Raw genomic sequence first — 25514 nt, forward strand, 5'->3', positions numbered from 1 at the left:
CTCATCTGCTCCATTTCTTCCTCTTTCACTCTGTCTCTGTTCATACAGAGGAATGCAGTATGTGGCAGGCTGTGGTTCTTTGGCTGATAATACTTGCGACTCTGCTCCGCGGTGAGTGACTTTCATTGGTGCTCGAACAAGTGTGTGATTTCTGCATGTGCTGTATCTCGCTGTACGTGCTCTTGTATGTCTTGTGCCATGGAGCACTCTGTCCCTAATAACTGTGCACTCAGCAGTTCATGTCAACACCAGGTGGCCGTATGTTGGTGTGCAGTGAGACAGAATAAGATGATTTATTTTATAATGAGCATGCAACAGCATGAAATTCAATCATCTTGACTTCAGATAAGCTGAGCTGTGCACTATTTGGGACAGATAGATAGATAGATGGATATATGGATAGATAGATAGATAGATAGATAGATAGATGGATATATGGATAGATAGATAGATAGATAGATAGATAGATGGATAGATAGATTGAAAGATAGATAGATAGATAGATAGAAAGATAGATAGATAGATAGATAGATAGATGGATGGATGGATAGATAGATAGATAGATAGATAGATAGATAGATAGATAGATAGATAGATAGATAGATAGATAGATAGATAGATAGATAGATAGATAGATAGATAGATAGATAGATAGATAGATAGATAGATAGATAGATAGATAGATAGATAGATAGATAGATAGATAGATGGATGGATAGATAGATAGATAGATAGATAGATAGATAGATAGATAGATAGATAGATATGCTGAGAAAAAGAGAAGGGTGATTATCTGGCTGCTAATGGTTAATTTAAAATGGCTGTGGATACGATGGGCACTATTAATCTAAATTATAGGTGTACCATCTGCAGAGTCATATTGATATAAATTAAAGTCTAGTAAATTAATATAGATTTGACATCATAGATTGAGATATAATGTATGCCTGCAGAACAGGCATTGTGCAGCCATTAAAAGTGTATATATACGTTTTTCAACTTATTTAATGTGCATCTTAAATCCGACAATGATAGCTCCCTCTACATCAAAGTGATTGCCTTGCAGAGAATGAATCAAAAGAATCGAAACCTTCAGTGAGGCTATAGAGCATGAGAGAGAGACAGTCCCCTGCTCTCATCATTGTGAGTGCTGTGTGTGTGTGTGTGTGTGTGTGTGTGTGTGTGTGTGTGTGTGTCTGGGGTGTTTCAGTGTTTAATGGACCCACTATTTCCTGCATGAAATGAAACTGACATTTTTATAGCGGTGGGAAAGACTCTGTCTGCTGGTGATCAATCAGAGACATAACTGATTAGGAGGAACAGGATTCCTTCTCTCTGGTCTCCTGCCGTCTTTTCTCTACTTAACTATATATCTTTGTGCTCCATCTCCATCTTAAAAATGACTTTAATTATGTTACCCCTAAAAGCCCACCCCTTGTTTTACCTCCAGTGGACCATGTTCACTCTCCCTCTGTTAGTGTGTTTCTTCTTCTCACTCACCTGGCCTTCAATTACTACGCTACCTTTCCCCGAACTATCCATCAGTCAGTGTAATCACACCGTTTTTCTACTATAGCTCTCTTTACAGCACTTTCTCCTTGTCATCTCCAACACAGCTTTCTCTTTGTAACTGTCACTTTTTTCTCCTGCTCCTCTTTTGTGATCGAACTATCCAATTCTTCCATACAATCCTCTCCCCTCTGTTGAACTCCCTTCCCCACTCCACTGTTCAGAATCAATGCAGGGTCCTCATCAGCGGTTTCTGCTCAGGGAGCTGCTGAGGGACTACAACCCCATGGAGAGACCGGTGGCCAACGACTCCCTGGCTCTCACCGTTCAGTTCTCCTTTACTCTGATGCAGGTCATGGATGTGGTATGCATGGCATAAATGCATCATATACAGAATACTTTCAAACAGGAAATACACTCTTAATATATTTTAATGCAATACATACATCTACATTTATAGAGTTCTTGGTCACTGCTGTTGTTGTTCCTCTGCATATTGGCTGTGAAATGCAATTCCAGTGTAAAAATGCATTTGGCTACATCAGTTTGAATCGGTCAAATCAAATGGGTGTCTGCGGTTAGTTCTGTATCCATGAACAGTATGTCCTTGTTGAGCTGCGGGGAGAGGGGAAAGGGATAGCAATACAATAAGGAAAAAGGAGAAAGACTGTTACTTTGTCCCTCATCACTGACACATAAGAAAGGGATCTCGAACAAACCATCTTAATTGGCATTAATGTTAAAGTTACAACACACACATTATCCTTTTTAAAAAATAATTAAACCGTTATTTAACCAGATGAGTCCCAATGAGATAACAATTATCTCTATTTCAAGGCCCCACAAAGAAAGCAGCAAAACAGTGTCTCAAATAACATATATGCAAACATTAAAACACATTAAAATAAAACACACAGTATCAAATGCAAAGACAGAAGACAGACCGGAGGAAACAGATCCAGCTCAGTAAGCAATTACAAATTCCATTTGAATTAACCTCCAAACCTACATTTCTAATTAATTCGATTGTGATCAGTCTATCCAGCTGCAAATCGGACACTTAAAGGTGGTCAATTGAGCGTAGATGAATAGGTAGTAGTTTTAGGTGAGATATGCCCACAAAGAGAAGAGGGGAGCAGAGCAAGGATGGAAAATTACAGAGACAAATAACTCTCTAAATGTATCAGTTTTGTGATTATTGTTTCAGGACAGACATGAATATGTATGACGCTATCCTTTTAAACCATTACATCACCTATTCTCTTAAATGTTTAATGTTATGTTAGGATGAAAAGAACCAGATCCTCACCACGAATGCCTGGCTGCAGATGGTGAGTATAAGGAGTTACATAAATAATGTGATGGGAGGACTTCATATCTGCACAGCTATACAATCCTCAAAGCCTCCATTTGATAACGAACAAAATATTCCACGTAAAAAAAAATCCCCAAAGGAAGAGGCGGGAGAGCAACACAGACATGCAAAAGATGTTGTGTGCACAGAGTATAAAATCAGAATGACAGTGTGTGTTTTGTCTATGTATATTTATGTATGTCTTCATGTTTTCGTTGATATGTAAAACCTGTGTTGTACTTGTGTCTCCCAGCAGTGGTACGACCACTACCTCCAGTGGAACCAGTCAGAGTATCCTGGAGTTAAGAACCTCCGTTTCACTTCTGACCAGGTCTGGACTCCGGACATATTGCTTTACAACAGGTAGCCTATGTGCGGCATATAAACGTGTACACACACAGTGCTGCTGCTGAGATCTAAAGGATCTAATCTCTCTTTTTGTATCCTCCTAGTGCACATGATAAGTTTGATGCCACCTTTAAGACCAATGTGCTGGTTAATTCCAGTGGCTTCTGTGAGTATCTGCCTCCAGGTGAGTTTTTTTTTTTAATCAGAAAACTATGTCTTCAGCCATTCTGTACAAATACAGTATTATTCATGCTGCAGCAACTTAATCCTAAGAATGTTTATTGCAATCTAATATTTTCTTCTTCACTTACTTTGAGATGGCGGCAAAAAAAACCCCAACATTTTCTTTTTTTTTAATCAAGTTTATTTTGATAATTACTTCACATTCACTGTAATCTATTTTCCATGTTTTATTCAAGGAATATTTGTCAGCACATGTAACGTGGATGTGCGATGGTTTCCCTTTGACATCCAGCGCTGTGAACTGAAGTTTGGCTCCTGGTCATTTGATGGCTGGCTGCTGGACCTCCAGATGAAGGAGGCAGATGTGTCAGGATACATGACCAACGGAGAGTGGGACCTGCTTGGTGAGACAGGCTGTCGAGGCCCTGGAAGACAAACAGTGTATCCTCTTACCATTCCACCGCCTAGTAGGGTTTTAGAGGGTAGATAAAAGATCAATAGTAGATGCGTGGATATGGCATAAATCATCTGAAAGCCGGGAACCTGAAGATTAATTTGACATGCAGCTCAGCATTGTGTCAAGTTCCTCTAGTAATAAATCAGAAAAAAAATAATGAATCAATTTGTTACACAGATTTGGTGTAAACATTTTTAACCTCTTGAGAATTGAAAAATCCACATTACCACATTAGGACACCAATACCTTGAGGAACCCCATATTAAAATCCATGTTTTTGACAGAACTGCATTTTTCAGCAGTTGGATGGCGAGCACTTCTGTTCTGGAAACTGCTCAGAAACCCCTTTTATTGTCAATTTACAGAGGGAAGCCATAGGTCACTTGAATGCCCTGTCTCTAGTTTTTGCTTTTAAAGTTTTATGAGTGAGTGAATTAAGCTAGAGTTCACAATAGGTCATTTTGACAGTGACCTCAAGTTTCAAAAATGGTCTCACTGCAATTTAATGGCTACTATGGGGACTAACATCATTACACATGAATAAAATTGGACTCACTGAATCCACAAGATCCTCAATTTCCTAGTCAGATCCAAATTATGCAATTCCGCAGACTGTTTGGGGACTCCAGTATGCAGAAATATTAAAATACACCATTTTACAGAATTGGCCAAAATAAGCCAGCTACAGCCTATGAAAGACAGAATATTGTTCAGGCATGCCAGCGGATCATTAAGGGGCTATTACCACCATGGAGTCCTGTATGTGTAGTTATATTTTAGAAGTTGGAATATGCCTTATGAACATTCAATAGAATGAAAATACGTACAATAAAACAATTCAGTTATATTTAAACAACATATTCTGTCACCATCATGGTTTTTCTATCTCTGCTGTGCTCAATACAATCTTTCAAGATGCTGCTGGTCCCTAGTCAGAACATTCTTGACATGCTTCTCATTTCACACCCTCACTGGTTTTTTTCTGTATTATAATGATGTACCTGCACCTGTCTCTGTCCCCTCAGAGGTTCCTGGAGACCGTCATGAAGTCTTCTATGACTGCTGTGCAGAGCCCTACCCCGATGTAACCTTTGTGGTGACCTTACGAAGGAGGACTTTGTTCTATGCTCTAAACCTCCTCATTCCCTGCGTGCTCCTCTCCTCCATGACCCTGGTGGTCTTCCTGCTCCCCGCCAACTCAGGGGAGAAGATCAGCCTGGGTGAGGAATAGTAAGAGCAGGGTGGAGAAGAACCTGGGTGCAGGGCAGTCTTACAATGAGAAAAGTTGAGAAAATATAAAATCTATATATATCTGCTGTGAGATACTCCTTACTTGTATGGGCTTATTTCACTCGTCCTGTGTTTCTCTCTCAATCTCTGTCAACATTACTGGAAAACTTTAAATCAGCTATGCAGAGCTTTTGTAGTGTGTCAGGAGGGCTGAGACAGAGGGAAGGAGGGATAGAAAAGGCGAGAGGCGACATGAGAAAGACTAAAGTCGAATGAGTTTTCCTGGGGTTGTCAGAAAGTGAAGTCAAGTGCACCATACCAAATATACTGTTCCACTAAGCATACTTACGCTTTCTTCACTTCAGGATTCTCTATTCTTTTTGTTGACTCCCTGGTGTCTTGTTTCTGCCTCCAGGCATTACGGTTCTGCTTTCCCTGACAGTCTTCATGCTGATGGTTGCCGAGATAATGCCGGCCACTTCAGATTCTGTACCTCTAATAGGTCAGTGTCTTTCTGTGTGTGCACATGTGTGTCTGTTTGTGGGGTTTGGGTTATTTTTTTAGATTGTCAACAGCCGTGAAATGTTGTTCCCTGTCTGTCTCAGGTCAGTACTTTGCCAGTACCATGGTGATTGTTGGGATGTCAGTTGTGGCCACGGTCATCGTCCTTCAGTTTCATCACCACAGCCCCGATAGTGGACACATGCCGCGTTGGGTACGTTTAAAACAAGCAGATCTTTGCAGGCAGATGGTCCCAGAGTCTCGGCGGGCCTTAACAGAAAAATCTTGATCCCTGTGGTCTTGGATGGTCGAGAGGCCATTCGCTTGAGTACCTCAGATTATATAAAGAACTTAGCAGTTCAGTAATATAGCTAGGTGCCTGGTTATGCAATGCTTTGAAAGTTAACAGTAAAATTTTTGAATCAATTCTGAAACGAAAAGTCAGCCAGTGCAGAGAAGCACAAACAGATGTAGTATTGTTGAGTTTTACAGCCTGAAAAAAATGCATTGCAATAATGTATGACAAAATGAATGCTGCTATAAGATTTTCAGTGTCTTTAATACCAAGTACATTTTATGCAACGTTCCTTACAAGACTGAACAAGCTTAGTAACGTGGCCCGGTAACGAATACTAGAACTACTATATGCGTGCTCAAATCTTCAGTATTTGTTTCCTCGTGTTTCAGGTGCACTTGGTTCTGCTGCAGTGGGTTCCTTGGTTCTTACGGATGAAGCGTCCAGGAGAGGGAGGGGAGCCACCACTTTCCAACTGCCAGGCAGGCTCTCAGAGCAAGACCCTCTCCTCTCCCACCACCACAACTACCCCCACCATCCCCACGCCAGTGGCCTCTATCCTTCCCCAGAGCCTCAACTCCCTGCAAGCCAGCCTGGCTCAGCTCAACCACCCTCTATCACACCCAACGCCCCAACGGCTCAACTCTCAGTCTGTTATTCTTCCTAATGCCATCCACAGAGATCCAAGCCCCAATCTATACCCACAGCCCAACGGACATCTGCTTTACATGGGTTTCCAGAACTTCCAGACCACCGCAGAGCTTGAGCCAGTTCAGAGGAGAAGAACCACAAGTCACGGGAGGATTAACAGTGGACTAGGTGGAGGAGAAGGAGAAGGAGTAGCAGCAGCAGTAGCAGGAGGACCAACTGGTGATACACCTATCCATCACCACCTCCAATCTTCCAAGTTTGGGAGCCCCCCACAGGAAACTCCACTGTCTCCAGACCCTGAACCATCAACCACATCCTCTGGACACTGCAGCGTAGAGGCTGGGGCCGGAGCCGGGAGAACAACCGCTATACATTCCCACAGCGGTGTGATTCGATCTGTGGCAGTAGACAACCAGCTGCAGGCTCTTCTGGCAGAGGTGCAGTTTTTAGTTGAACGTGTTAAGGAGCAGGACCGGCAGCTCAGTTTGGCAGAGCAGTGGCAGTTTGCTGCAGCGGTCATCGACCGCTTGTGCCTGGTGGGATTCAGTGTTTTCAACATCATCTGTACCATCGCTATTCTCATGGCTGCACCCAACTTTGGGGAGGCACTGTCAAAAGACTTCTTGTGACGGACCAAACACAGAGAGATTTGAGAGAGAGGGAGATGTGAAGAGATAATACAGATAAGGATTTGTCGGAAGCACAATTGCTGTTAATGACACCGGGACATACGACAGCAAATATTTCCTATACAGTAAGCTGGAGCAGATTGTTGGACATTTTTTATGATAGAATGAACCTGATAATGCTCACATTTACTGCTGACACATTATTTTTGCAATGGTTTCGAGGGAAGTTTGATTGATGTATTTGTTTTTCCCAAGAGGGGACACTCCAGGCTTAAAAAAGTGTTGAAAGAATCGTGTCATGCATTGATCATTGTGGTGAATTGAACTAATTAACTATTTATCAACAACTAATGGACTGTCAACTGAAACCTTCAACAGAGCATTACATGTTTCATTGGAATATGGATGAGGATTATTTATTTTTAAAAGTTCAACAGTTAAATAAAAAATGAAGAGGTTTTTGGAATAGTTTTGTGAATGAGGATCCTCAAAGAAAATCATCCCAGGAGTTATGTGAAAACTGGGAAGCATGACTTTACTAAATTCGTTATAAATTCGTAGTGCCATCTTTGGATGCTACATGAAGATGTTCAATAGAGAAACTGGACGCTGATGTGTTGCATGCAAACCTCCATTTCCTGACAATACAGACCAGATTCTCTGTGTGCTCTTTTGTTATATGTTTCCACAAATACTATTTATACTGTGGTATACATTTTGTATGCTCTTCTTTCTGATTTTTTTTAAAATTTCAAGTGAATTTTTCATTTCATTAAAGGTTTTCTTTAATGTTTCCTGTTTAATAGTATATCCATAGCCATTGTGATAAGTATATATCCACATGAACACTCTTTATCACAATAATACATTCATGTATCCATTGCTGATTTAAATCCAGCTCTGTATCATAGCAATATGGGCAGTGTGTGCAGATGAAGGGTCCTTGTCTTCTCTCTGTGGCCTTAAAGATTGGAGCATCGGATTTTCGCAGACCTCCACTGGCAATGTCCATGGGAATTTCTGCCCCGGAGGGAAGCCAAACGCCACTCGTCTGCCGACATTGCTACGGTACAGAGCTGGTTAGCATCCTAGTTCATTGTAGTGCAGTGATACTCAACTTAGGGCCCCCGGGCCAGATTCACTGAGATTTAAAAAATAAAGGGTCCAGAATCCATAAAAAATGTTTAAAAATAGAGCCCCCCGAGAAAGGTCTAGGCTAAGCCCTAAATGTCCTCTGTTAATAAGTTTATGGGCCTTTTAATGTATTCATTTTATTTGAGAAATATTATTAATGTTTGTTTGTCATTTTGCAAAAAATGGGGCCTGACCAAAGCATGTTCATATCATTGCTGTAGTGCTCACTGCATACTGCCATAGGGGTTTGTCTTTTTTTGTTTTGTTTTTTACACCTTTGACAGTCATGTCATCAATGACATGATACCTAAGCTGAGAGATTCTTTAGAGTTCTCTGTCTATGGGATCCACTTTGATGGTCTAGAACAAGTATTTAAATTCTCTGGTTTTATTCATGATATGGAACAATATTGTCCTTTTGTGCAAAAAAACAGGTGATGAGAAAAACGAAGGTCAGCTTTCCAAGAATCCTTTTTAACAAGGTTTTTAGTCCTACAGACACACACAGCACCTTAAGTCATCCACTTAAACTTACTCATCTTTATGACCCTGGCTTTGAATGTAAAACGCGTCATACATTTTGCAGACCGCTTTGAACGGCAGTTGATTTTGACAGACTGAGCTGTTAAATTGTGAAATATACCACCTTGTCTTTGTACTCTTTAGACATGCATCAAATGTTCTATTATCCTCTCGCTTCGATCAAAGTTTAAAAAAGGACACAGAAACAGAGCTCAGGAGGGGTGAAGGAGAGGAGGCAGGGAAAAAAAGGAGCCAGAGAGAGGAAAGACAAGATGAGGGTAATGAAGTGTGGCAATAAAGAGGGAAAAAAGAAGAGAGATGGAAGGGAGGGCTATGCAGAGGCATGGAGACACAGAGAGGACACAGAAGGAAATAGAGTAGAGGAAGAAAAAGGTGGTTGCACTGTCAAGAGAAACAGAGGAGAGAGGGAAAAAAATGTGCAGAGAAAGCAAATAGGAACCGATAAAGTTTTTAACTGATTGCTCATTAATGAGAGAGGAAGAGGAGGAGTGGGAGAGGAGAGGAGGGGGAGAGAAGTGCAGTGAATCCCTCCTCCACCTCCTCCTCTGGGATGCTGCTGCTGCTAAACTGTACTTAGACCAGCATTTAGTGGTGACTGAACACATTCTGCATTGGCAAAGAATCTATGTACAAAATCTTGGCAAATATAAAATGACTGATTGATGAAATAATACAACCACTTTATGATGATTGATTATGGCTAATTGTTGTTTTGGCACAGCTGTACTCGAACCCTCAGTCCAGGGGCTTTTTGTTTGGCTTTAAACTTTTAAACTGTACAGTTTGTGCAGGCAGGCCATTTCACATTGGAAAAACTCGCAGTGCATTTCAATGGCCTACTGAGCTCCTGGGGCTGCTGCCTCACACAGCTGAGAGATGCAATACAGCACAGGTAATAAATCTAAGATACTCCCCTCCTCCGGTGACTCAGTCATCCACCTGCTCTGCGTCCACAGCTCACGCAGCTGCTGTCCAGAGGAGAAGCAAACGATCGTGCAAGAAAACAGGGGAACACGCACGATGCAACGAGCCCCAGAGTGGGATGCAGAAATCTTTGGTATCAAGGGGCCACCGCAATGTGTGGCTGCAGCTGTCGCACAAATTTGCACCCACACCCAAAGACAAGTGAAGCAGAGCAACCGCAAACCTACCCACACACCAAGTGGTAAAAGTAAGGACCCTGCTGCAGACCTAATGCAGTAACCACACATACTCCTAAAGCTCTATGTCTTTATGTCGCTCCAGTTCTCTCTCTCACACACACACACACGCACACGCGCACACCACGCACATGCACGCACACATACACACACACACACTTTGCTTACGGTGCACTGCTTCTTGTGCAGTGCTGTCAGTTCAGTTCTGTTTGCCCATGTGGGAAAAAAGTAAGGGAGAGAATATAAAAGAGGGGAGTTATAGTATATAGTGTACTATACTTTTAGACTTTAAAAAGTTTAATCAAACTACTGAAATGAAAAAGAGCTATGACTACACAATAATGCAATATTTTCCAAGTTTACCATTTCAGCCTTTTCTACTTTAATATTGAAGAGGAGGAATGGGAACATAACTGAGGTTTTTCGCAGACAATAAGTCTTACTGACCTCCAGCATGTACAGTGAGAACATGCAAATACCATACATAGTACATACATAACTGAACCAACTAAGACATTGTAAAGGCCCTTTTTTAATGTTTCATATTTTGAAATATCAAAACCTGAATATAAGCCACAATTCAGCAATTTGTTGCTTTATTATTTAATCCAATTGCCCTTCAAGGCTACACTTCATCTTCTTCCTGTGAACAAGGTTTGGTATTAATTAACACTAAAGCCAGGCCATTTGTAAGGTGCCTCTTAGGACACGTTTGTGTCGCAGAGATGTTAGCTTTTCAAAATTCAGATGTCCAAGATAACATCCCAGACCACCAACAGTCAATAGCTATTAATTACTGGGTGCAGGCCTTCAATGCAGGTCGATACGGAATGGCTATTTCACTGCCTGTTGGGTAATTGTCTCCCAGATCTCATTAAAAGACACTGTGGTTGGGGAGAGAGGAGGACGGCAACACGGGAGAGAGGAAGAAAGAAAACAGATGTGGGTCCACAAAGTGAGAGTGAGAAAACAAGTGTAAAATCATCTTTTTGGAATAAATCTCAATCTGCTTGTGTGTGTAACTTAATCAATTTGGAAGTCCCTGACTCCCACCCACAAACACAAATATAGAAAAAAACACAACTTTGCATCAATAAATCGGTTTATTTAAAAGAATATGTTACAATTTATTACAGTAAGCGACGTAACCAAACATTTTGTCTTAAATTTTACATTTCAACATGTCAAATAATCTGCAGGATATCAATTTCCATCCTCTTCTTAGCGTAACTCTTCGAAAAGCCAAACCGTATCAGGTGAAAAACTTAACAGAGATGCTGAATTTAACATACTATCTTACTGAAATAAATAATGTTAGTGACACTAAATTTAAGTCAGGATGTGAGAAAGAAAGAGAAAGAGAGAAAGAGAGAAAGAAAGAGAGAGAGAGAGAGAGAGAGAGAGAAAGAGAAAGAGAGAGAGGGGGGGGGGGGGTAAGCGCACACTTGAAGGTGGGCAGATCAGACAATCGGCAATGTCAGACACGGTCCAGTAAACAGACAAGAACCCTGGGAAATGTATTCAGCCTTTAAGATTGCAATTCTCTCAATTCAGGCTCAACACATTTAATTAAGACTCCTTTACACACCCTCCAAGGTCTGTTGAAGCGCATTAATCACTCAAAATGGCTTTTGTAAACAGCACCATCATTATAACAAGCACTTAGCAAGAGCCACGGATGTCAATGTCAATCTTGAATAAAAAATACGGTTGATATTGTCATTATGAGCTAAACAGAAGTTAGAGCTGGATGATAACTGAATATTATGGTTTATTGACATTCACTGCCATCGTATACTGATCACATAATTCAAACCAAGGACAATTAGTTGGTGAAGTCTTTCACTTTGTGTTTTGCCTCATGTAACGCAGTGAACAGTTGAACACAGGTATTTGCTTTGAGCCTCAGTCTGATCATCCTACATGTGATGTTTTTGATTACACTGCAGCTCTGTGATCAGTTGCTACAAAGCCGTTAGTGAATGTCTATTCACATCCATCATGTTGATGAAGTGTGCGAGCTGCCCCCTTTTTTTGTGTGAAGAAATCCTCTTCCCACTTAACCTGAATCCGTAGTGCATGAGTAGTTCAGCAGTACAGCAAAGTACCAGCTACAGAGATAAATAGTGCTGCAAGTGGGACGACCTTTTTGAATTACAGGCCTATTATAAATCCTCAGGGAGCTCTCAGAAACAAAAGTAATCAGGGCCTGCAGGAGAGCGGAAGGAGGAGAAGGACCCCTGCTGTCTCTTATGGGTAATACATGCTAGACATACTGTACTCCACTCTGATCAGTGTGCCTCATCAATGCTGCTCTACACTGGCCTCAAAAACATTTATATGGGGAGTTCACATAATGCTATAAATACATAAAATCTTGCATGGCTCTGCACGCTGCACATGCCATTATATGATGAAGTAGTACAAAACCATACTTTAGTCAGTCAAAAATGAAAGTAAACTAAGCACAGAGTAGTTCCAGTATTATGCCCACTATCTGCTTCTTAGGTTACATCTCAACATGTTAATACTGTTGGATAAAGTGCAACATTAGTCTAAAGTTTAATGTTGTTCTCGCTCATGTGTCAAATCACAGCTGTGTCTCTGAAAGAATGAATGATAGTGTCTTAACAATCTTGCATGTTCTGAATGCCCGCTTTCTCTCTCCCTTCTCTTATTTGTCCAATTACTATATATTAATAGTTGTCTCTTATAAATGCAACAGCAAACGGATGAAAATCTATGCATGTGACGTAATTCAGCTCTGACTTACATTCTGAGAGCCTCACTCTAGTTGGCCCCTTGCCTTTTGGGGCCCTGTGCATGTATAGTTAACATGCACAAACGCACTTGTACGCTAACAACTGGACAAAAAATGCCTCGTCCTGTGGTCAACACTCAGTCTTGCTGATCCGTGTTATCCGTGTTCCCCTTTGCGAGCACTAACAGCTTTTCCTTGTCAGTACACCAGTATTTTCTTATTGACTTTAGCTTTCTCTTCCTGGTAGGACTACTTGGGAAGAGTCTCAAAACCTCCTCATGCACAAGTCACATTCCACTTCAAGTCCCTGCCAAGAAGAAGGCTTACATGAATCCATGACTTGACAGAGCTCTGCTTAATGCATGACAATGTTGCGCTGGAATCAAATAGTTCTGGTTCATGTGTCTGTAGCTTATTATGCTTCGGTTTATTCGATTTTGTTTATTTGCAGGTGCTTGTTGGTTTGCATGTATCAGGGGTAGCTTCTCAGGTTGTAGCCGATGGAGAATAAATGATGACCATGTAGTTAATAGCGGAGTGTTGCTGGGTCTGGGGTTAGATGAGGGCTCGGACTGAGCGCAGTTGGTGACAAGGGTGTTTAGTTAAGAGGTAATAATCTCCCTTCCTAGGTGCCTCCATCCCTTCTGTGCCTCAGCAGCTGGAAAATATTCTAAAACAGAAAAAGCAATCAGGAGGAAAACACAAACTCAGAGACAAAAAACACAGAAATTCACTCAGGTTACTGATAAATCATACAACGGACAGAGGCAGGCAAAGCCTTACCTTGCCGCACATACCATCTTTACTGCAGTTCTTATTGTCCTTATCTGTAGCCTCCTCTTCCACCTGTAGAAACACACACATTGTAGGTACAGTATGAGTGAGGAACACAAATAAATGGCTTGTTAAAGAGTGGACTAGTCTGTTGGTAGATAGTCCTTACCTCCTTCCTCCACTTCAACTCACAGAAGACTCTCTCGAAGCATTCATGCATGTAGTTAAACTGAACATCGGCCATACACGGTAAATACCAAGAGAGAAAAAGAGATTTAAATTTAAAAAGATATAGAAGATTGATTCCATAATGTCATGTCTTTATGACTGAAGGAACTGTATTTTCACTAAGTACTATAGCACATGTGTAATAAAGTGTGTGATACTCACATAGGGTGTAAATATCTTGACCCAGCGTGGTTTCTTCTCTCCTCGTGCATATTCAAAGCAGAAGGCCATGCCCTCTTCATCCGTGTCCCACCTCTGCATCTCCCCCCAGTCAAATGAAATCACCTGGTTCTGGAACAACACTGAGGATTCAGTACACTCTCAACCCATTATACAAACAAAATATGTTTACACACACACACACACACACACACACACACACACACACACACACACACACACACACACACACACACACACACACACACACACACACACACACACACACACACACACACACACACACACACACACACACACACACACACACACACACACACACACACACACACACACACACACACACACACACACACACACACACACACACACACACACACACACACACACACACACACACAAACTAACTAGCTGTTGCCCTTGCCTCGAGTGTCCCTTCCTCGGTGCAGGCGTGCAGCTTGAAGTGGTGAATGCTGATGGCTGTGATGACGTGGCCTTTACGCCGGGAGTCACAGGAACAGTGTGGGAATAGGATCTCGTTGTAGCCCTCACAACCCCTTAACAAACTCAGGTACTAAGATAGAAAGAGGACAGAGGAGACAAGATAATGTTTTAAAATGTTTTATCTATATATATATATATATATATATATATATATAGATATAGATATATAACAATATGTGGTTCTGCAACCGACGGAAGCTTAGATGCAGGATGCACAATCTGATGTTTAACTGTATCTAAGCTTTATTAGCCAAAGAGAGCCAGAGACCAGTCAAGCACTTTAGTTGTTCTCTGCAGCCCAACTGATATGAAAATAAGGCCAGGGTATTTGGCCGCTGGGGCAGGTTCTCAGGTAATCTATGTAAAGAGAGAGTAATCTATTAATGATTTCAGACAGAAGATAACTCACTCCCTTTGTCTATTCACTAAACAATAGTGAGTAACTATCCGTCTCTGTCTGTGTAAGTTACTCAGGAGCAGCAGTAGAGTAGCTGTTTGGTGTCTGTCCGTATTTGTGAGAGACTGACCATGGACATCTTCTTCTGCTCAGCGAGCTTCTGCAGCTGGTAGGACTTCTGCTCTGCTTTGATAAAGCCTTTCTTCACATCATCCACAGCCTGCAAAGATATGGCCAAATAGGGGACACTGTAAAAAAACAAAACAAAAAAACACACACACCACAAACAAAGACATAAGCACACACCTGGTGAAAGAAGTAGTTAACAGCAAGCTGGTTGTCATTAAGCAGAATCTCTTCTTCTGTAGTGAAGAGCCACTTCCGCAGGGTGAGGCAGGTTCCTGGGATGGCTGAGGTATAGTTCTGTACATACAGTTTGTGGGGGAACTCGTTGGGGGCAAGCTTACGCACTGCAGAAGAAACAAGGAGAGAAGTTAGAGTTACCGCATTGTGGTTGGATGCCTCCGCCAACCACTCAAATTGCAGTTTACATCCAAACTGTCCAGACTTGCATAATGTATGTAGTGAAGACTTTGAAGGAACATATTAGAAAGTAGGGGTGGAACGGTTCACAAAATCCACTGTTCGGTACCTATCACGGTTTTCGGGTCACGGTGTTTCGGTTCGGTTCGGTTGTTTTTTCCTATTTCTTTTAGATTCTAAAAATACCATGTATCAGATTTGTAGCCTAATAATTTAAAAAAAAATTTAACCAGATATTCTTAAAGATATGTCATGCAATCATGCAAAAACTTAAATGTTAAGGCAGCTTGTTTAGGGATTACTGTAACAATCTTAAATGAAAGTGAAGGGAGATTTTGAAACAGTAAGAGAGACATTGCTGCATTTACGCGTTTATATATTTAGTTGGAAAAAAGGTAAACAATTGTTTGCCTTCTAGGTAAGAATATAAACACTAAGACATTATCAAATCTAAGAAAAAAAGAAGAAAATAGGTTTTCTTTCACTAAAATACGCACAAACAGCAATCACTGAACTGACTGAAATAGGCTCCATCAGGACTATTCAATTATTATAAATTAGGGCCGGTTGATGAAAATTATCCAAAATGAGGGTCTGTAAAAATATGAGCATCACATTAATGGATATTGTAAAACACTACAGTGACATAGGAGTGCATACAGTATAGTGTCTTTATTTTATCAATGTAAATATTGGTCATAGGCCTCAAAGTGCAACAAGCTTGTCAAAAAACAATCCTCGTTAAATGAACAAACCTGTTAACCAGAGGTTTTCACTCAATTATTGGACTAAAGTACAAGTTTGAGGCTCTTGTCCTTTACTGAGTATTTTATTTACATGCTACTTTATTCTTCTGCTCCCCTATAAATCAGTGGAAATGTTCTACTTTTTACTCTACTACATGTATCTGATTACTTCAGTAACTAGTTACTTTACCAGGCTGACAAGCACATGTGAAACATTAGTTTATGCATCAAAAACTGGACTGACAAAAATTAACGTAACATAAATGCAGATGATTTTTCTGAAAATGCCTTCTCAGCTTATCCTCTTTACACACAGATATGGCTGCAGAGTAAACTCAGGCTTCACAGTGACAGAAACAAAAACTTTTCTGTCCATTCTCTGGTGAACTGACGGTTTTCTGTGACAACCTTTCTTATTTTCAGAGTAGAAAGAAACGTTGATGTGGTGATTTAACCACGGATTTGACCCTGATCACAGCATGCTGGGATTTGACGTGCTGAGATGGATACGAGAAAGGACAGTGGTCATGAAGACTTGCGCTAAGTTGCACCTCATAAACCGTACGGTACACACGTGTACTGAACCGTGACATGCATAACGGGACGGAAGAACGTTCCACCCTTATTAAAAAGGTATTAAGTTTATTTTAAAACCCAGCAGCACAGAAGATCTATGGTCACCACTGTTTCAAGAGTCACTAATTTAGTATCTGACCAAACGTCCGCCCTTCTGTTCCTGCGTTATTGTGTTGAATAATGGACAGAAATATTATGATGTCACAGTGAAGATGATCTTTAAACTTTGGGATAACAAAATGGCATCACTTAAACATTTTATCATATTAGACATTTGTGTCAAATTTTGTCATGATTAGTATAGGAATTCTTAATTTACAGCCCAAAACGCATTTTGTGAGGTCAATGTGTCCTAGAATCTAATCAGTTCATCCTTGAGTCCAAGTAGACAGTTGTGCCTAATTTTAAGACTTTCCGTCGAAGCATTCCTGAGATATCGCATCCACGAGAATGGGACAGATACCAGAGCATTTAGTGTCAAATGTGTTAGATACTTGATGTTCTGCTTCTTCTCTTGTTGGTATGCAGTAGAAAAATACAGCAAATCAGCTGACTAACTGGCAACTAGTATTGCAACCATATTATCTTTGTTTAGACAGTGTTGTTGAAGAGGCAGGAGCAACCTGACAGACCGAGAGTGTGTCTCCACCTTGTGTGTTTGGAGACACACAAGTTTCATATTGCCCAGAGGAGGAATCCTACTGACTTTGGTGATTCCCTGACCCCTGCACTATAATAAAATACATTTTTATTCGTCTAACCATACCTGCAAAAAGAACAACATTCTAATCACCCTCAACTGTAGTTTGGGTTTAATGTAAATTACAAAATGCTGGCATGCTTGTATACTAAACTAAGATATGTTAACATTTAGATCATATCACTGCAGTACAGCCACACAGAGCTGCTAGCATGCATCTTGTTATAGCATGCAACTAAAAAGGTAAGGCTAGAGGAAGGGTGGGGATTCGTACTGTTGTTTTTGCTACAAGAAGAATTCTAGCTGCTCCTTTTCCACAAATGTGGAAATAAAAAAGACTTTAGAGAGTGAGAGGAATGCAAATATTTACAAAATATTTATCTTATCTACAACTAATTAAGACATGGGAGACTTTCTTTACATGACTGAGGGATACAAATTACTTAACATCTAATTCATTAGTTGGCTGAAAGAAACAATTCTGAACTCCAGTGACCTGCATGCAAAGCTCAAATGTAATTTTACTGCTACTGTTCTGCTGCGTCTGTCTTTGCAGTAACAGTCAGAGCACAGAGTTCCTGGAAAATCCAGTAGTGCTGCGTGGGTTGAAAATAACACCTTCTGATAGATTAATTTAATTGCCTTTTAAAAACCTGACATATCCTTGTAACACACTAGCCTTGAGTAAGTGAGGGCCAGTTGAAGTGACATACTGTATATTTACCATAATTCATGCACCAAAGGTATTTATTTCAGGATAATTTGGCTGCTAAGGAACCATAACTCTGTCATTAGCTGATATTGGCTATAAGTCGAAGTCTATTTTAAAGGAACATTTAAAGTGTAAAAAAAGAGACTACTGTAAGCACAAACTCAATGACATGCTCTTACTAACCGAAGGTGTGGTTGATGACCTCAAACAGAGCAAAGTAGCTGGCTGTTACACTGTCCATGCCTAGTTTCATAACCACAGCCTGAAGGAGAAGGTGAAAAAAGAAACAGAAAGGTAAAACATTTGCGAGATTACAGTAATATGGCCGTTATAATATTGGTGAACAGTTATTCAGACCTGTTTATGTGTTTACCTGGTAGACCTGGTCTGTAGTAGAGTTTTTGCGAACTCTAACAGTGAGTGTGGTTTTGTCGGGCATGGCTATTCTCAACTCCACATCTGACACACCATTATAGTTCTATGTCATGGGAAGGAAAGACAGAGTAACCGGTAAGTCACAGGTAAAGGACCAAAAATAAAACCCAGCCATGCAGGTTTTTTTTAAATTTTTTTTTACCTCATCTGATTCAGACAGGAACTCCTGCATGATGTCACTTTCTCCAATAACCCGTACAGAGCACACTGCAGATAAGAGACAAAATATTCAAGGGAAAGGTTTTTCATGTGAAATAACAGTGTTTATACAAAGACACAAACCATGTAGTTATGCACTCTGGAGTGGACAGTATTTCTCCCAAACCTCTCCACACCTTTTACCCCATTACTTAACTTCACAAACCCCAGAGAGAATGATACTAATTACTAGTATGAAATCTTTATAAAAACCCTTCATCTCCTTTTCTCCCCCTGACCTTTCTCCAGGTATTCTTCCAGGCCTCTGCGTCGTGCGTCCAGCTGCTGCTCTGACAGGGAAAAAGGCCATTTCCCAGGCAGCTTGGGGAACAAAAAGTTGGCAAACTCCCTCTTGAGGTTTTGGTGTAGGATCACAAACTCACGGTAACGCTTCGAGCACAGCTGCCTGCCTGCCATGTACACATTATATACCTTGAGGAGAAAGAACGCAGATAAAGAGAATAATGAAAATAAAGGCCCTCACACAATGACTAAGAACAATCCTCCTATCTGTGTCTTCACTTGTTCATCTGCTCTCTATCAACCATCTATGAATTAATCCACAAGTGAACCCACCACAAACTTTTCTTGGTTGAGCTCAGTGTGTTTGTAGCTTGGCACAGAGATGGGGACGGCCTGCTTGTCAGAGTAATCATAGCAGGACTGAGCCGAAACGTCGTCTCCGGGATCCAAGCAGTCGGCCTCCTGGGGTGGGACAGACAGCACGGCCAGGACCAGCTCCCTCTCTCCAGCCCGGATCAGGTCCACCACCTGCTTGTGGGTCGCTCCCTCTACATTTACACCATTACTGTAGAAAACATGGAGGAAGAAATGTAATTGTTACAATAGTTGTAGAATGCATGCAGGGTTTCTTGTGGTTGCTAGCATCTCCAAAAGTAGAATGGGAGGCAGAGCCTTCAGCTACCAAGCTCCTCTCCTGTGGAACCAACGGGAGTTGTTGTTCGGGAGGCAGACGCCGTCTCCACATTAAAGAGTAGACTTTCCTCTTTCATAAAGCTCATAGTTAGGGCTGGCTCAGGTTTGTCTTGGAACAGCCCTAGTTATACTGTTATAGGCCAAGTCTGCCAGGGGACTTCATGTAATATTCCGAGCTTCTCTCTCTCCATCTGTATGCATTCATGTCCCATTAATGCATGTTACTTACTTAGCCATTTCCCTGAGTCCTTGTGCTTTCTCGTCTCGTAGGTTTCCTTAGACTGTGGTTGCACCTGGATCTTGTTCCTGCTTGACACCTCCTGCTACTATTATTATTATTATTGATAATTTATCATTACTGCTGTTATTGAAATTATTCATATCATTCAAGTATAGCCACAGACATATTTCTATTATTATGATAGTTGTTGATTTTACTCATGTCATTTCTGTGTATCTTTGGGTCTAGCTTTCTCTCTTACTTTCTCCCTCTCTATCTCTCTCACCCAAAAGGGCACGACAGATGCCCAGATGTTCATGTTCGTTATAGGAAGGTTTTCATCGCTAATGTTGCTCATGGAGAAATTGTTGGGTCTCTGTAGATAACTTTTGTTATGTTGACACTAAAAAAAAATGTAATCAAATTGTCGAGTTTATTTTTTTATTAGTGCAGAACATTTTCTCAAATCTAACTATAAAGCAAGGAATCTCTGTGAGTCTGTCTGTGAGCGTGTGTGTCTGTAATCCACATATCTCGAGAGCTGTTGATCTGATCTACTGCACACTTGGCAGGTGCATTGCTGGGTACACTAAGGAATGCAGTGTCAAATTTGGTGCTTTAGGTTTTGGACTGGAACTTTTGATCCACAAGTCACAGAAACAAAATTCAACAGATCTATACATATTAGAGATGCATCGATCCATTTTTTCCCGATCCAATCCAATACCTTGGCTGAGCATATCGGGCGATACCCGATACAGATCCGATACTCCTGTTGAATGAATGAACCATATACCTTGCCATGTGAGTGAAGGCATCAGGCTTGACATAAACATTTTGCCTTGTTAAAAAAGGTAACAAATTAACACAGATATAAATGTACTAAATATTATTTTTTTAATAAATAAAGTGTACATTAGCAGCAAAAAGAAATAAATAACACTTCCGTAAAGTGCACTGCAAACAGATATTTTAAAATGTAATATAAAGCCGTAACCGGTGTTGCAAACATCGCTGTAACTGTATTGCTGTTTATGATATTAATAAAAAAGAAATGACTGGATCTGAATGCTGGATCGGCCTCATTCATCTAATATCTGATCCAGCTAATAAGTCAATATCGGAGCTGATCGGTGCATCTCTAATCTATATAAGACATGCCCACTTGTGTCTGGATGGATCCAGATCTGTTTTCTTCATTGCTCCTCTTACAAATTTTGACCAGTTTTCACCAAATGGGGTACAGAGCATCTCTGTATAAAGCCTATAAGTGACATTTTCACATTTTTGACGTACCATACAGTTTTGCTACAGCCGGCCCTCAAAGTTCAATGAAATACTTCTTTTTAAATAAGAGTACTACTGACACTGTGTCCTCTTCAAATTCTGAGTTTGTACTGGACTAAATTATTCTGAAAGGTTTTACTTATCCAGGAGTAAAAATACATAACATGACTCGCAACAATCCATCGCAATCAAATATAATACTGCAGCTTCAAAAATCAAAAGACTTGAATCAACACATCTCTGACACTGACAACAACAATGAAAATGTTTCAAAGAGGTGGCATTTATACAGGTCTGTTGTAGTCACTTATAATTCATCATCATTGTGCATTGTCCCAGGGGTAAAGAGCAAAGCATTCAATTATAGGAGTCTTAAATAGTCTTAAATAGAAAAAAAAGGATCTGACTGATATGGCAGAAAGTGAATAAAGTGTTATAAAGTGAATCAAGTTAAAACACATATGATTATTCATGGCAGGAACAGAGGCTTTTGTCTCTCTGTTCACATTTCCCCCCTCAGGACTGGGACCTTTGGTTTATGTCATTAGCACAGCTGAGCATGAGTAAGACTGGGTGTGTGCCCTATGGCAGGCATGTGTCAGAAGCATTACAGTGCTGATGACAGTGCTGTAGTGTCCTAAACTATAGTTAACTTTAACAGCTACAGCATCTCTTCTTAAAGCTCTCAGCATCAGCTCTAGCTGTTACTGACACTACAGAGGAAATAAGAATTGATAGAAATACTCAAAACAAGGCACTGTAAATACAATACTACTATAACTTGTACCGGCTTGCTGATTTGCACCATATTTATACACAAAATATGGATAGAACTTGGGACTGACAGCTGATCTGTGAGAGTATGTCAGTCATAGTGTCAGGGCTTGGCTTACTTTGACAGGTTGACACAGCTCAAGCTCTCTAATCCCTAATAACTCAATGGTAAGATACTGTATCTGAACATGCAAGCAAGTCGAGGAAGGCCTTCTGAGCCAGGGCGCACATAGGTAAGCTGCAAAGGTATTATCTAGGTAGAAATTAAGGTTGTAACAATTCCAAAATTTAAAAATTTGATACAATACTAATGTAAAACATTATACTCGATACCGCTTCAGATACAGTGGCAAAAAGAAAGAAAACCTGCACACGCCTCGGGTACAGCAAACATCACCAACACATTTGTAATAATGTTAAAAGAATATAATTATTTTCATAATGTGGCTTGACTAAATAACACAGTACAGTGGTCTCTGTGTGTTTCTCCTGCATGAATAAAGGAGAAATCTGATGAAACAAACACACAACTGCCTGTCCTTTTGAAACTTTTGAATTCATCATAAACAAAAGATTGTATCATTTAAAACCTGCACCAAAAAAGTATCAAAGCATCAATACTTTTGACAACCTTAATACAAATAAACAAGGACACACAAAAAAACAGGTGTAGTGGGAGAAAAACAAAAGTCTCCTACAACACAAAACACAGACTAAGCATTTTGGGCGCTCTTTCATTCTAGTTTTATGATTATATAATAAGCACCTGATGTAGTAGCCTTTGCACTTGCACCATCAGCACTTCTGAGTGTCATAAATAGTTCTAAAGAAATGTTTTCCTGTGCGTAATATTTCTGTTCTTCTGTCTTTATAACTCGAGGGAGTAAATCTGTTTATTTTGCTGATGAAGAGTACTTGAAAATGTAATACTTTGTGTTCTGTACATTCATGCTTACTTACACTTATGCACAGGCAAAGATACACATACATAGGCTAAAACTCAAAGCAAAGTCTGTGACAACAAATGGCATAGCGTAAAAAAAAAGGTATATTGTTCTGCGTGTTTAACATTATACATAATCTTCAGAATCAAGCAGGAGGCTGAAAGAAGCTGTCTAGCACGATAGATTAGCCTGCATCAAAGGCTCAGGAGCAGGAGTTGTTTGTAAATGTGCAAAGAAGTATTGATTGCATAGAGAATAGCAGAGGCTCTATACCACTGCAGCTAGTATGAAGGCACTCCACTGTGTGCATACTTAGTTATTGTGTTTATACTGTGCCTTGACAGGAAGGCAGAATGGCTCCAGGCACTCAAAGTGAAATATTCAGCTACATACAACATGTGTGTAAAGATCTACTGATATTTGTGCCGGTCTTATATTGCATACAGGAGAGGAGACCGTCCCAAATTAGACAAGTAAAGCATTATTAGTTGAAGCCTAAAAACGTGTGCAAATGGTAGACATGAACATGAAAACAAACTTTAAATTCATGACAAATAAAACCAATAACCAAAGTACGATATTGAGCAAAATAACTGACACAGGGATGAAATAAAAAGTCTAGCAGGTTGTCCTATGTAGCCTGTACAATATGCCAACATCCACATACATACATACATCTACATACTTGCACACAAGCATATAGAAATAATGGGGTCAACAAACTGCCAAGTTACTGCAGGCCATCCATTCACAAAGCAGTGTGCAAAAAAGCCAGCCAATGAGATAGTACATTTTAGAGAGCGAGGGCAATCGCAATTGAACTGAAGGCAACCCTCCCTTTCTGTAACACCTCTTATTTCATACAAACAAGACACACTGATGCTGAGCTGTGTGCTGCGTGTTCCTCTCCATAGCAACAGAGCCTAACATCAGCAAGCAAATCTCCATGCATACTAACAGTGCCAGTGAGGACAACCAGCTCCATCCTAAATGCAGCAGGACACATCAGTGCTCACTGATAGTACCATGATCAGAGCCATGTGAACTGGCCAAGTGATACTGATTGTTTTAACCTTCATGATTAGTGTCAGCAAAGCAAGCTATTATGTACTAAGATGCACTGTGTCGTGCAGAATCATTACAAACCGCATCTGGTTTCAATGACATGCATGTCTACAAAGGGGTGACTTGAGAATATTTGGCATGCTGTGGATGAGTGGAATAGGCTCCAGTGTGATGGGAATTCTTAATGATCCCTGGATCATCTCTCTCGGACACACACACAGACACTCCTTTCATAAGGATGAACGGCTATTATTCTGCCCAGCAAACCCAGTGTGATAATGCATGCTCACACGGGCCAACACTGGTCCCAGTAAAGAGACAGCGAATGATGTTTACAGGTCCTGCTTTCTTGCTTTGAATTTCATTGGCAATGAAAGAGTACAAGTTACTCATAATGTGGTTTTGGTAAAGCTGTTAGCTACTTACACCTCAAGAATCCTGTCCCCCTTCGAAATACCGGCTCTGTCGGCTGCACCTCCCGGTAGAACAGCACTGACATGCTGCAGTGGAGCGTACAGTTCCCCGTTAATGCTCCGCAGTTGCCCGCCTTCACTTACTTGTCCCCGAACATTGAAACCATAGCCCGAGTCAGACTTCACTATCCGCACTAGCCGCGGGCCTGAAGTAACGGTGGTTGCCGTCTGGCAGCTGCCGTCGCCGGTGCCCGGTGTAACGTTACCGCTACCGGAGCCGTCACGAGAAGAAGGCAACGGAGGGACCGGTGAACAAATTTCTTGTCCCTCGACGTCCGCCATTTTTTCCCTACACTCTTCGACTCATTCACTCAAAATTCACCCAAACAAATAAATATCCCACAAACATTAGCTTGTAGTAGCAGGCTAATCAGCTCGGCTATAGCTAACTGACCGAGATCAGCGGAAAATGCCGACCGAGTCCGATGATTTCCGAGTCCGCCCCAGGATGCGTTCCATATGGGTCACTTCAGCTTCCTTTTGGAGCGGCGAGTTTCCTGGGTAGGCCACATAATAGCATAGGCAAGAGACAAATTTGTGAGTAAGCCACTGCTATTTTTAGGGATAAATGATCAAAAGTAATACACAAGTCTGACTGTAAGCCAGTCGTTCACAAACTGTGGATTGAGATCCCTCAAGGGGACACAAGACAAGTCTAAGGGGTATATAGATAAGAGATAAGAAAGAAAAATGTATATTTATGTTCTTGTTTTAAGTATATTTTTCTAAGACATACCATCAGTTCAGTTATTTAAAAAATAATTCAAATGAAAGAACACATAATTAACTCGTGTGAATGTTGAGACCATACCCTCTAAGGTTATGAACCATGGGAGTGGACCATCTGAAAAGGTTGATGATCACGGCTCGCCAAGGAATAGGCTGAAAGACTCTATTGTAGAGCTATTACTGATATGATAAATGCCAAACGTTATTTCTTCTTAGCTGTAGGAAATGCTGCTTTCCTTTTTCTTATGTAAACTGGGATTTGATTTGTTGTTTTGACCAAACAAGTAGTCTGATTACGTCACATTCTACTTTTTGTGACAGTGAGAAATCACTTTTTG

The 25514-nt window shown here is 40.7% G+C and overlaps 2 protein-coding genes across 3 annotated transcripts; one reads left to right on the top strand and one right to left on the bottom strand.

Moving 5' to 3' along the window:
• Positions 1 to 1726: 1726 nt before the first annotated feature.
• LOC310950253 (neuronal acetylcholine receptor subunit alpha-7-like) lies at positions 1727 to 7633 on the top strand. Its single transcript, XM_083917954.1, has 9 exons — positions 1727 to 1873; positions 2796 to 2840; positions 3117 to 3226; positions 3316 to 3395; positions 3631 to 3798; positions 4877 to 5071; positions 5497 to 5583; positions 5687 to 5796; positions 6270 to 7633. Exons 1-9 carry the CDS (start codon positions 1739 to 1741, stop codon positions 7155 to 7157), a joined length of 1818 nt encoding a protein of 605 aa, XP_083774080.1. The 5' UTR covers positions 1727 to 1738; the 3' UTR covers positions 7158 to 7633.
• Positions 7634 to 11554: 3921 nt separating this feature from the next.
• Positions 11555 to 24854, bottom strand: snx27b (sorting nexin 27b). Of its 2 annotated transcripts, none has more exons than XM_083917645.1 (13): positions 24401 to 24854; positions 19325 to 19556; positions 18988 to 19180; positions 18693 to 18757; positions 18489 to 18593; positions 18299 to 18377; positions 15145 to 15308; positions 14969 to 15058; positions 14362 to 14511; positions 13920 to 14048; positions 13699 to 13758; positions 13553 to 13601; positions 11555 to 13425 (listed from the first exon to the last, which is right to left on the bottom strand). In XM_083917645.1, exons 1-13 carry the CDS (start codon positions 24727 to 24729, stop codon positions 13358 to 13360), a joined length of 1713 nt encoding a protein of 570 aa, XP_083773771.1. In that variant the 5' UTR covers positions 24730 to 24854; the 3' UTR covers positions 11555 to 13357. The 2 variants fall into 2 exon arrangements, with proteins under 2 accessions (XP_083773771.1, XP_083773772.1); XM_083917646.1 differs by having other exon boundaries at positions 13539 to 13601.
• Positions 24855 to 25514: the final 660 nt, after the last annotated feature.

Source organism: Echiichthys vipera (genome assembly GCF_963691815.1).
Source record: "Echiichthys vipera genome assembly, chromosome: 8".
Lineage (NCBI taxonomy): Eukaryota > Metazoa > Chordata > Actinopteri > Perciformes > Trachinidae > Echiichthys > Echiichthys vipera.